The following is an 11,845-nucleotide window of genomic DNA, read 5'->3' as shown; positions in this document are numbered from 1 at the left end:
AGGCTATGCTAGATAGATAGGCTATTCATGTTATACGATGTAATATACTATGTTTACAACTCTTCGGTCAGATTGCGTACAGTCTCACAAGTAAAAGATATTCAAAGCGAAATTGAGCTAGTCCATAATACTTAAATAGATAACAAATCAAAAGAAAGGGCTCACGGAGAAATCGAACGTGAGAAATGAAAACGACAGGCATCGAGGATACAGATTCGACTGTCGAAAATAATCTGGTAATTTTCTTTGATCACTGACTTATACAAACATCCCTGACCTGATCCCCCAACTGACTGTTCCTAAACCTCTTCAAACCCTGTATCAGCTCCTTATCTTCCTCTGTCAGTTCCCTCTCATCCCTCTTCTCCCCTTCCTCTTCCGGGTGTTTCTCATTCAACTTCAACTTCTTCGCATCTCTCCCATCCGCCTCTGCCTCTGCCTCTCCGTCTATATCTTTGCTTGCCGACGCAGGGGAAGCTTCGGAATTCAACATCCCCAATTTCCTCTTCATAAGTCCCACAAACGCTTCACCAGGTTTACTCTCATTGTACAGCGCGAAATCGAACATCTCCCTTTCCCTCTGGCTCGATCCGGGTATATGTCCCAGCCTACGTTCCAACCCCTTGATCACGAATTTGCCTGATGAATCAACCATAGGCTCACATTTGGGGAAAGTCATTCGTGTGAGATTGATCAGTTCGAATGGGTTCAACAACCTGTTCTCCTTCTTCTGCTGTGGCACGAGAGGGAGAGGAGCAGGCGAAAGAGAAGGTTGATCAGGTAAGAGAGAAGCAAGCGACTGATGTTCGGTCTCTGCGTCGTCGTTGTCTTGGTCGTTCGCTCCGTCATTCAGGCCCGCTTCTTCGAATGCTCGCATGTCCGCCTCGTGATCTTGTTCCTCTTGTGTAGGTTGTTGCTGTTCAGCTTGAGGCTGAGGCTGGTCCTGAGAAGTTGGGTTCTCCGGTTGACCAGCATTAGTAAGGAGTGAGGAGAATCGAGCGGCGTAAGAGGTATATAAGTCTGTTTGGGTAAGGGTGGAAGGTGCGTTGGGGTCGTTTTGATGTTGGAACGAACTTAGTAGCCTGATGAATTCCATCTATCAGCACAAGTCTCTTCCGCTTGGAGGATGCCATGATGCGACATTGTATTACCAAGACACGAGGGATACACACCAGCTTCCCGCTCTGAGCGGCTCTACTAGCCCTTCCATGCCTTTCTCCCATTCCTCTTGATCACCTGGATTCTCACCCTCGACCGCATTCCCCTCATTCTGATCACCATTCTCCTTTTCCTTCTCTTTCTCCTTCAAGCCCTTTAGTACATACTCGTTCTCATCTTTTGCCATCTCACATCCTGGGAAAGTAGCACAAGCCAACTGTATCAGCTCTTGTCCTCCCAGTAAAGGAGTGGTTATCGAATAAGGGTCAAATCGATGTTTGTAAGAGTTGTACAATGATAATTGGGTGATAGACGATGTAGCGGGCGCTTGGCGGTATGCAACTTGAAGCCTATATTGGGGAATACGTTAATGACCACTCTAGTTCAAATCAATACAAGCAGAATATGACTCAATAAGAGGGTAATTCGCCTCGGAATACGGAATAACTATCAACTCACCATCCACTAGCCCTCCCAGGTTCCTGCATATTTTCCAAATCTTCCAACCCCCTCAACTTGTTCCTCCTCTGTCTGAAATATTCCCTAATCTTGTTCCATGGTCTACCCGTCCTCTCAGCGAGATACTCCAACTCCTTCTTACCAGGATTCGGGTTCTTGGCATAGGCTTCTCTAAGTACCGCTATCTGCTCATTTGGTGTGAGTTTCGGTGTGGCACTGTGCTTACCGCTTCTCGGTAGGGCATGAGCGTAATGAGGGGACAGACTAGAAGAGGAGGCAGGGGGGATTCGCGATTTCGGGAAGGTGGGTTGTCGAGGATTATGCTGTTGATGTCTTATGTGTTCTTCGTTGTTTTGTTGCTGCTGTTGATGAATGTTCATGTCCACATCTTGATTCTGAGTAACCGAGTTGGAGTTGGAGTTGGAGTTGGCTCGTACCTCGGCAGCTACGGCGGCTTCGATGGCTTGAGCAGCTACCTGGTTGGCCAGCTCAGTCTGCATATCCGTATCTTCCTGTTGGTGCTGTTGATGGTGGGTCTCAGCATTATCGTTCGTTTCTTGTTCTGATTGCTGCTCTTGCTGCTGGAGCAACGAGTCTTCGACGGGTACATGTTCGCTTAGAGTTGCTGGTGTCCGTTCAGGTGAGGGGTATTCGTCTGCTATACCTGACTGATGGTGGGGCTAGGTCAGCCAAGTAGCTAGCTAACGTGAGGACACTCTGAAGTGGGATTCAATCCCTGTGATAGCACACTCACTGCATCCTCTGGTCCCTTGGGTGAAGAGATATGGACGTGCTTCTCACTGTCCATGGTGTATGTCATCGAGTGTACGGTAGTGGACGTTGTATGTGGAGGTGTTTGGGTGCGAGGGGAGGAAGGGAGAATAGATGATAAATACGGGGTTGGGAATAAACAGATAAACAGAGTAGTAATCAAAGATGAATGACTGATTTATCCTATTTCTGACAATCGATTATTTTGAGAGGCTATTTATTTTTATTTTATCCCATTTCGAGACGTGCACCGTGCCTGAAATGGATCTTACCGTTGGAAGTTCAAAATGTTGAAAATGTTCATGAGCTAGGATTAACGAGAATCTCAGTCTGAAAGAGTTTAACAAACCTTTCATCCATCTATCTTCATTCAACTACCCTAGACAGACGGAGCACAATGGCTACCCTACTCCCACCACCCAAAAGACAGAAATCAAACTATGCCAAATCGCTCGAAAAGCCCACCGCGCCCGAACCAGAGGTACCAATCCCATCGATTGTAGTGCAGTTCAAGTCTTCTGAAGATGGGTCGAACCTTGGTCCCGCGATTAATCTACCCGCTGATACGGGTAGAGATGCCTTGCAGATGCTTGTGAACAAGCTCAGAGGGGAGGTAGGTCCCTACTCAACCTAGCTTATATTGGAGCACGCTTGTCTTCATCTAGCTGATCATGTTGAGTTGATTTTGTGAATGCAGACTGAGGATCCATTACCCTACGCATTCCACCTGATACCTAAAGTACCTACCACCTCGACCCAATCTGCCAGAGTGCAAATCAACAATTCTATCCAGCTTGATGCGCTCAAAACGCCCGGTACGACATTCTCACCTGAAGATGTATTTGAACTGTGGTGTGAGCCTCAGGCGGTATTTAGAGTAAGGAGTGTTGGGAGGTGTAGTGCTACCTTGAGTGGTGCGTCGGCTTATTGGAACCTCTTCACGGGTCAGGGGAAGACTTGCGCTGATATTCGTTTTTCATGGTTGATCAGGCCATTCATCGCCTATTTTATGTTGTGCTCACTCACCGACCGGTAAATACGCTGCTACTGGTTCTGGGGATGCTACAGCGAGGATATGGGATATGGACACGGAAACACCCAAGGTGAGTCAGCTTAACGTCCATGAGAAAACGGGTCGGACAGAGCTGATTTCAAATGTTGTGTAGTGGACATTGACGGGCCATAAAGGTTGGGTATTGTGTGTAGAATGGGATTCAAGGGAAAAGATCTTAGCCACCGGTGGACATGATGGACAGGTAAGTCTTCCCCTCCATTATCACGATCACTTTGCGTTGAACTGGTACTGAATCACCTATTGGATTTCAAAGGTCCGACTATGGACCCCCTCAACAGGTCAAGCATACGGCCAACCCCTATTCGGCCACACCAAATGGATAACATCCCTGGCGTTCGAACCATTACATTTGGTCAACTCTAAATCACCTTCTCCCAGACTAGCTTCCGCTTCGAAAGACGGTACCGTCAGGATATGGAATACCTCCACCCGGACGATAGAGTTTGTCTTGACGGGCCATGCGGCAAGTGTGAATGTTGTTAGATGGGGTGGGGAGAATGTGATCTATACGGGGAGTAGCGATAGGACGGTCAAAGTTTGGAGTGGGGTTGATGTGAGTCTGCCGAATGTCATATACACCTTCTACTGTTGTTCTGACCTGAGCTGATTACTGATTACAATCATCGCTCACAGGGGAAACTGATACGAACATTGAATGAACATGCTCATTGGGTGAATACGATGGCGCTGAGTACGGATTTCGTGTTGAGGACTGGTCCGTATGATCACACTGGAAAGGTGCCAAAGGATGATGAAGAGGGTGAGTGGCAGCTCTGAGGTCACCATACTGTCTCTTTCTTCGTTTCTTTCGTGTCTGTCATCCTCATGTCACAACTCGATCCCAGGATCAGACGCTGATTTACCTTTCCTACCTCTCAGCCAAAACCCTCGCCCTCGCACGATACAAAAACGTCACTTCTACCCACCCCGAAACACTCATCACCGGATCGGACGATCATACCCTCTTCCTCTGGCCTGATCAAGCTTCCTCGTCATTCTCCACCTCTGCTACTCCCAAGAAACCTCTCGCAAGATTGACAGGCCATCAGAAACAGGTCAATCACGTTGCCTTCTCCCCCGATGGAAGGATGATCGCCAGTGCAGGGTTTGATAATGCCGTGAAGATCTGGGAGGGCAAGACTGGGAAGTTCATAGCGAGTCTGAGAGGTCACGTGGCTGCTGTTTATAGGGTGGCTTGGTCGGCGGATTCGAGAATGTTGGTTAGTGCGAGTAAGGATACGACTTTGAAGGTGAGTGAGAGAGCCGTCTTCACTCTGATCCGGTGTGTTCAGTGGGTAAATTGTGTGGAGCTGATCGAGTGGTATGTGTGTGTGTGTGTGTGTTACTAGCTGTGGAACTTGAAGACTTACAAGATCAGAATCGATTTACCTGGACATACGGATGAAGTGTACTGCGTGGACTTTGTGGCTGATAAGGTTGTTAGTGGTGGGAGGGATAAGACGGTCAAGATGTGAGTGGAGCTCTGCTCCCTTCCGAATTTCCAACGGATCAATACTGATGTCGAAATCCAGATGGAGAAATTAGGTCAAGTCAGGTTTTGATCACATGCATGCTCTTCTTGTGATTCCGCATAACAGAGATCTTTAGAGGATGGAGGAATGTACTGCTCATAGATATCCCTTAGGGTAAGATGTATTGCCATCATCAGCAGTACTCGTATGTTACTGACCTCGATCCTGGAGGTATGATTAAGAACACCATAGAGCATCAGCAAAGCAATGGAGTGACTGACCATTATGCTATTCTACTACTCGTTCGTTTGGTGAGATGAGAAACGCATAGTATTGGCAAAGCCACGGAATAATGTGAAACCTATGTCGTTCTCAATCGTTTTAAGCTTTACTGATGATACGTATCTTACCTTTGGCTTTAACTTATCGCGAGCTGACGTCAGCTACAATCGATCAAATGGTCTGATATTGGGGGACTATAAATCTGATTCTTGTGATCGACGCACAGACCTCCTTTTCAGTCTTATCTGCAGATGACTTTGAAGATGATACTGTATAAATAGGTCTGCAAGAATTGGAAACTGACCATGCACTCTTTCACCTTCTCTCTCGTTCTTCTTCCTCTCAACCGAAGCTTCTTGTATCGACCACTCAAACTTATATTCACTCACCAAGAAACTAACATCTTTCGCCGTTAGATTGACCTACAGTCCGAGTCCTTACAGATTTACCATATCATATGAAGATGTCATCCTCCAGTAATACCTCTTCCCCGTCCTCATCCCTATCCTCGACCAATCTTACAAAACCACCATCCCCTACCAAGGAATCACTTCAACCGCTCAACGGTCTGATACACCATATACCCCATACCACCAGCTTCATCACCTCCTCTATCGAAGATGTATGCTGAATAGTGAAGCTCTGGACTATCTCCCGACCGATGCGGACAACCTCACCTCATACTGATACTGAGAAGACAACCAACAACCAAAGCACCATTGAAGTATCCTTAAAATTACAAGCTCTGGCGAGGATCCCCAGGATGGAGATGATCGAGGCTGAAATTCGATCTAACGAGGAGTACGACGATACCACAAAGATGGAGTTTGCAGAGGCTTTCAAAGAGATGGAACGGATGGTGCGGGATCAGGAACGCCAAGAACGAGAGCATAGTGGAGAAGTTGAGGTTGAGGTGCTGGTGTTCAGGAAGGTATTGTACGATTCTGTGAGTTGATGTGTTTGGTTAGAAAATCCCAGATCATGTGCGATCTGCGAAATGAAGAGAGGAAAACTGAGAGTACAGTACCTTTGATAGCTTTATCATGATCTCGCCACTCCTCAAGTCGAGTCGATCATACGCGCTTGGACATTCGGTCGAATAGAGATTGACTTTACGGATGGTCAGGTCCAAGTGAGTCCAAGTACCCCAAACGTGTCCGAACACATTGGCTGAGAAAATGGATGATAGGTGATCATCCGAACCGATCGAGGGCCATTGATTCTTCACCAAAAGATCCTCGAGGGCATCGAAGGGGATACAGAGGAATCAACAAAGGATGAGTTGATCTTTTGGTTTATCAAGGTAAGCCGACGAGGTGATCTCCTGTAGTTATATGTTGAGTTGATTCAGAGTATCTTTTCTGCCAGTTTCTCGGCAACCTGCAGAGTCATCCTGTCTGTCCGATGCGTATCATGGTTCCTACGAAGGAACCTAAGTTTGACATCAACCCCATCATCTCCACTTGTAGAAATGCAATCCAAGTGGAAAAAGTGAGTTGTTAATTTCCTTCAAATCGCTGCGACGTCCTGAAAACTGATTTGTCTTGATATCTAGCGAAATTTGCAAGGTTTCAAGAGGAAATTTGACGAGATGATGGAATGTGAAATCATCCTACACGTTCTCACCGAAGAAGAGGAGAAAGCAAATAACAAGATGGAGGAGCGATGGAGGAAGATCAACGAGTGGATGAAACGGCATGAAGTAGAGAGAAAGGAGAAAGCACAGAAGCGACTTCAATCTGCTCGGAAAGATCTTTTTGACAGATTAGAAATTGAAAAAGAGAATGGAAAGAAACGACAGAGGATTGGACAGATGGGAAAAGACTCTGGCGGACCTGGGAAGAAGAAAAGTATTGGAAAGTCCGGTTTGAGCATTGTCAATCCTCCGCAGAATGAGTCTCCAGTTGATGAAGCAGAAGAATCAACAGCTGGTCCCATGGAAAATTTGGAGATACCGGGATCTGAAGATCTGGTTCCTACTTAGTAGGTGAGCTGCTGTTGTCAAGCGATCAAGTGAGCTGACGAGATATCTAGAGAAAAGAGAAAGGCACAACTTGATGAGTTAGCTGGATGAAGTATGGATTGAAGGGCGTTGTCGTGTTGAAGGTTGGCTTATATGTAGTGGATTTTTCCGGATGGATTGTTGTGGATAGATAGATGAGGATGAAGATAATCCTGCGAGATATCGGACTGGGATGATTGTAATTTAGGACAGTTTGGGAGGATCATGGATATGTCATTGTTAATCATGTCAAAGTCACAATCCTTTACTATGGGCTCGTGCGCACATATACTGTACACACAGTATACACGGTCAAAGTCCTTTGCTCGTTGTAACATGATCAAGTCGAATTGTTGGTATTTGCTATTTGAGTACTTAGTTTCTCTTCCTAATCATCTCTTCATCTTGACTCGTATCATCCCACAGCATCTCAGCAGAGGTATTTTAGAGGGATCCCTCTACACCTCCAAGGCTCCCACCTCGCTCTCTCCCTTATACTTTTCTAACCCCCATACAAAAACCGCCATCCATCATTACAACCTCGCCCACCTCCTCAACTCAATCTCACGTTATCACTCACTCCCCACTCTTCAGCGGCCCCATCCAAGCCAAAATATCAGTACACACTCATCATGCCCCGATCCGAATACTCCACTCCCTCCTCCCTATCCCTCATTCGCTCATCCCGGGCAAATTCCAATCCCTACCCCAAGCCCAAACCATCTACCAGCTCCAACGCTCACACAGCACAAACCAGCACTCCCAGCAACCCAGTCAAGCAGGAATACTTCACCGACAATACAAGCGACCTCGTCCCATCCTCTTCACCCTCTCTTTCCGCATCCGAAGAAGACCCTTCTTCAGAGTTCGAGCCGACCGTCGACGAGAAACCATCTTTGGGCGATGTCCACTCGGAATCAGAGTCAGATAGACCCAAGAAGAGAGTCAAACATCACAACAACACTCCCAAGAAGAAGGGTTCATCGAAGGGTTCTGTCTGTGGTACACCCCGAAAGAATGGCAGTGGAAGTACCGGCAGAGGATGGACGGGGGAAGAAGATTGGAGGTTGTTTAGTCAGTTGCATCCTAGGGTTGGGAAACCTGATTGGATGGGGGTGGCGAGCAAGGTGGGGAATGGGAGGGATTCAAAGGTGCGTATACTTACTTTCTTTCCATTTCTATGTTCACTACGACTATCCACTTGGACGGAAACAAGGCACTGGGGGAGTTTACTTGTACATGAGAGTTTGGCTATGTCAATGAGTTGAGTTGATCGAGCTGACGTGAGATCGCATTTCATTCCCGCCACTTTTTACTTCACCTCGCTCCGCTCGGTATTAACAGTCCTGCCAAAATCGATATGCATTGATTTCCAGAAAACTCGAGGGGGTCATTAAGTCGATTGGAGGGGCGTGAGACTGAAGTGCAGGATGAGGGAAGAAGGTAAAAGGTAATTTAGACTCGAGGTTGAAAGGTGGGAATGAGTCGCCGAATGACATTTTAACTTGTATAACATCCGTCGTGTCATTACTTGGATTCAATTCGACTTTGGTTAGGTGTCTACATTCATTGCGAGTCTTCAGATTGGATGATAGTCGATATTTGATTTTGATACGTGATTAGAGAACTCATTCATCCCGATACATATGAAATGATTGTATATATTATTTCGTGAAAGGTCGTAATAATGGTGAAATGCTATGAACTGATAAGTTATGTTAAAAATACCCAAAAATATGCAATGAAGTGATAAAGTGAATATACTATGGTTGTCAGATCCTAAAGAACCAACATTGGTTGAAAGAAAATGAAGATAAAGATGGCGATGGTTATATGACTATGATCTCAACGAACCACCCTGGTTCGTTCACCTCGAAGTCCCACTACCAATCTTAAACGCATCCCTCGCAAACTTCATCACCTTTCCTACTCCCCCATGACTCTGATGATCCTTCTTACCCCCATCCAACTCTGGACTAGTATGATTCGCCTGTACCTGTAATCCCAATCCCAGCTGTCCCGTCCTATGTACCATACTGGGATTAAGCGATACCACCCTCTTGTGACTATTCACCGTTGAGGAAGTGGATCGTTGGGATCCCGAACGCGATATGAGAGATTGGTCGAACGTGGATATCCGACCTCTCGACCTGGACCTTGACTGTGGGCGTGAGACCGGACCATTAAGGAATTCGTTGAGCGTCAATTGATGTTCGTTGTCCGGTCCTATTTCCAACTGATCGAGAGATGAGGGTGGTAATTTCGAGGATGAAGCTGAACAAGAACCCAGACCGTATATCTCACTGATACTTGATGAAGGGTTCGGCGAGTCGTCGATGTGTGTATAGTTGAACCTTGAGTTTTCTTCTTCTAGGAATGTCCGCAAGGATACCTGCTTCAGCTCGGGAGTGACTAAAGCATGTCTGTGAGTGTCCATCTCGAGGTACATCTCATCCTCTTCGTTTGCGTCTTGGGGGTTGTAGGGTACTTGATCGTCGAACGAGGTGACCGAGTCGCTGAGGGGTGATCTGACCACTCCTGGAGCTTCTCTGAGGAAAGTCACCATATCTATGTCGGAGGTGGTGGGGAGGATGGAAGGTACCATCGAGAGAGGGGAGTTCTCAATTTCTTCCCATGATGGGTCGATTGTCGAGGAGATGAATTGTAGGATATCCATACGTGGTCCTGGTCCTTCCTCCTCCTCTTCTCCGGTGGTGGAAGGGGTGTGGTCGATACTTGTCATTGTTGTGGAGGTGCTCGAAGATGGGATAGAAGGTAGGGAGCTTCCCCGTCTGGGCTGTGGGGCAGAGGAAGAGCGTCTCATGGAAGAAGAGGAGGAGGAAGATGAACAGGAGGAGATGATCAGTGGTGTACTGGGTGAGGAGGGGAGGAGGGTCGGTTGTGAGATACGTCGTTCTTCGAATGATGACGAGGTGATCGTTGAGGTCGAAGTTGATGAGACAGAGGGTCGAGAGGGGATAGTACGTGGATGAGAGGGCATGGTGTGTAGAGTACGTATGGTATGGTGCTGGGTGATCTATAGACAAGTGATCTCGATTGAAGTTTGAGTTAATCCGTTAGTTTCGATTGAATATTATGCTGTGCACTGATGCGAGATCCAATAAACTGGGAATGAGATTGGGAATGTATATCTCCTCTCTCTCTATATATAAGATGGATATGTGGATCTTGTGAAGAACACTTATTCAGTATTTGGACTGAAAAGAAGGGAAGGAAAAGACAACTGAATCAGAGGATGAACCGTATCCGTATCTCTCCGTTGGAATTTTATTGTCATCCTCGAGAAGTAGGAGGACCAGGTACAACCCACCCCCCATTCACGGTATGACGCCTAAGAACAGGAACAATCCTATCCTATCCTATCGGGTAGACGCTCACAAGCTCCCAGCTCTGCTCAAGCGTTGAAACTCGTCTTGGTCCATGTCGATAAGGTACCAAACCAACACGCAAAAAAGGTACACGGAGTAACTATGTACATATGTCCTGACGGAACATAACGGGAATGACATGGAATCTGAGGTTTCACCTTTTTTTGGCTGGCCCTTGTGCGCTGCGCTGCTTTGCTACTGTATCGGCAGTACAGTTCTGTCTGTCTCGGCAGGGCAAAGAGTTACGTCACGTCGATCTTTCCTAGCCCCGTTTTTACAGCATCAGATTCACGTAATCCAGTCGTTGTGAGCTGAAACTGAGAGGAACAAAGTCCTACTTCCGTGTTCGCCATTCAGCTCCATTGCAAGTCAAAGTACGGTTGTGCAGTACAGCCTTTTTGCGAAACATCGTACAGTACTGTATGTTATCCCACGCCCACGCCGCCTCCAATCAAGTTGAATCGGAGTGGAACACCTCAACTGAGTTGAAAAGAGTGAGCGGGTATTCCATATACGCCTAATCATACCTAGCAATCAAGCTTTGGTATGTAGTATGTACGATTAAGTAACGTCTTTTGGACCTTAACAAGCAAAATTTAAACGATTCTTTCTGTGTTCCGTGCCTGAAGATCAAAAAGGGCAAGTATAAGTACAAGTATGTCACCTCACCTGTTTCTCGTTCTGATCGCTTGCTTGTCCTCAGCGTTTGTCCTTCCTGTCGACCCAGATAAGGCACAGCAAGTGATTTTCTCAAACAGGTAAAACAACAACGATACGCTACGGTACGGCCGTCTCGGCTTTGTCTGAACCTTGTTCGTACTACCCTAACGTTCCGATCCGACCTGGACTTTTCGAAACTTCGGAGGGGACCGCTGATTCTGCTGTCCTATTCAGGTCAGTGAGACATGATTCCAGTTCCAGTGGGATCTCTTCGATTACACTCGCGCACTCACTTAGCGAGGGTAGGGGGGATGGACATACACACAGTAACCCCTTTCGGGACATGTTTTCGGAGTTGGACGTTGCCCAGTCGGGATCTGTCGGGATATTGGACTTTGCTATGGACGGACGAACTTGAATGAAGTTTTCTCTGCTGGGTGAGGTACAGTAGTCGCAAGCATGATCGACAGTCCGATTGTATTGTGATCGAGATCACTCGAGATGCATATGGAATAACTCAAGAATACTGGATGAAGGGTTATAGCGGATCGGATCGGGATGGTTTGGCGAGGCACTA

The 11,845-nt window shown here is 46.8% G+C and overlaps 5 protein-coding genes across 5 annotated transcripts; 3 read left to right on the top strand and 2 right to left on the bottom strand.

Annotated features, from left to right (window-relative positions):
* Positions 1–250: 250 nt before the first annotated feature.
* I302_100773 (uncharacterized protein) lies at positions 251–2,425 on the bottom strand (the record flags this gene model as incomplete). The annotated part of the gene is made up of 4 exons (XM_065869149.1): positions 251–1,082; positions 1,173–1,508; positions 1,618–2,285; positions 2,372–2,425. 4 exons carry the CDS (start codon positions 2,423–2,425, stop codon positions 251–253), a joined length of 1,890 nt encoding a protein of 629 aa, XP_065725221.1.
* Positions 2,426–2,785: 360 nt separating this feature from the next.
* On the top strand, positions 2,786–4,938 carry I302_100772 (uncharacterized protein; the record flags this gene model as incomplete). The annotated part of the gene is made up of 8 exons (XM_019190782.1): positions 2,786–3,001; positions 3,086–3,302; positions 3,379–3,491; positions 3,555–3,644; positions 3,717–4,016; positions 4,097–4,223; positions 4,343–4,713; positions 4,813–4,938. The coding sequence occupies 8 exons, from the start codon at positions 2,786–2,788 to the stop codon at positions 4,936–4,938; spliced, it is 1,560 nt and encodes a 519-aa protein (XP_019047530.1).
* A 742-nt stretch (positions 4,939–5,680) lies between these two features.
* I302_100771 (uncharacterized protein) lies at positions 5,681–7,201 on the top strand (the record flags this gene model as incomplete). Its single annotated transcript, XM_019190781.1, has 6 exons — positions 5,681–5,839; positions 5,915–6,163; positions 6,254–6,349; positions 6,407–6,520; positions 6,586–6,708; positions 6,773–7,201. 6 exons carry the CDS (start codon positions 5,681–5,683, stop codon positions 7,199–7,201), a joined length of 1,170 nt encoding a protein of 389 aa, XP_019047529.1.
* A 650-nt stretch (positions 7,202–7,851) lies between these two features.
* Positions 7,852–8,635, top strand: I302_100770 (uncharacterized protein; the record flags this gene model as incomplete). Its single annotated transcript, XM_019190780.2, has 2 exons — positions 7,852–8,370; positions 8,564–8,635. 2 exons carry the CDS (start codon positions 7,852–7,854, stop codon positions 8,633–8,635), a joined length of 591 nt encoding a protein of 196 aa, XP_019047528.2.
* A 451-nt stretch (positions 8,636–9,086) lies between these two features.
* On the bottom strand, positions 9,087–10,220 carry I302_100769 (uncharacterized protein; the record flags this gene model as incomplete). Its single annotated transcript, XM_019190779.1, has 1 exon — positions 9,087–10,220. The coding sequence occupies one exon, from the start codon at positions 10,218–10,220 to the stop codon at positions 9,087–9,089; it is 1,134 nt and encodes a 377-aa protein (XP_019047527.1).
* Between the last annotated feature and the right edge of the window lie 1,625 nt (positions 10,221–11,845).

Source organism: Kwoniella bestiolae, chromosome 1 (genome assembly GCF_000512585.2).
Source record: "Kwoniella bestiolae CBS 10118 chromosome 1, complete sequence".
In the NCBI taxonomy this organism is placed as follows: Eukaryota; Fungi; Basidiomycota; class Tremellomycetes; order Tremellales; family Cryptococcaceae; genus Kwoniella; species Kwoniella bestiolae.
This window is presented reverse-complemented; position numbering and strand designations above follow the sequence as displayed.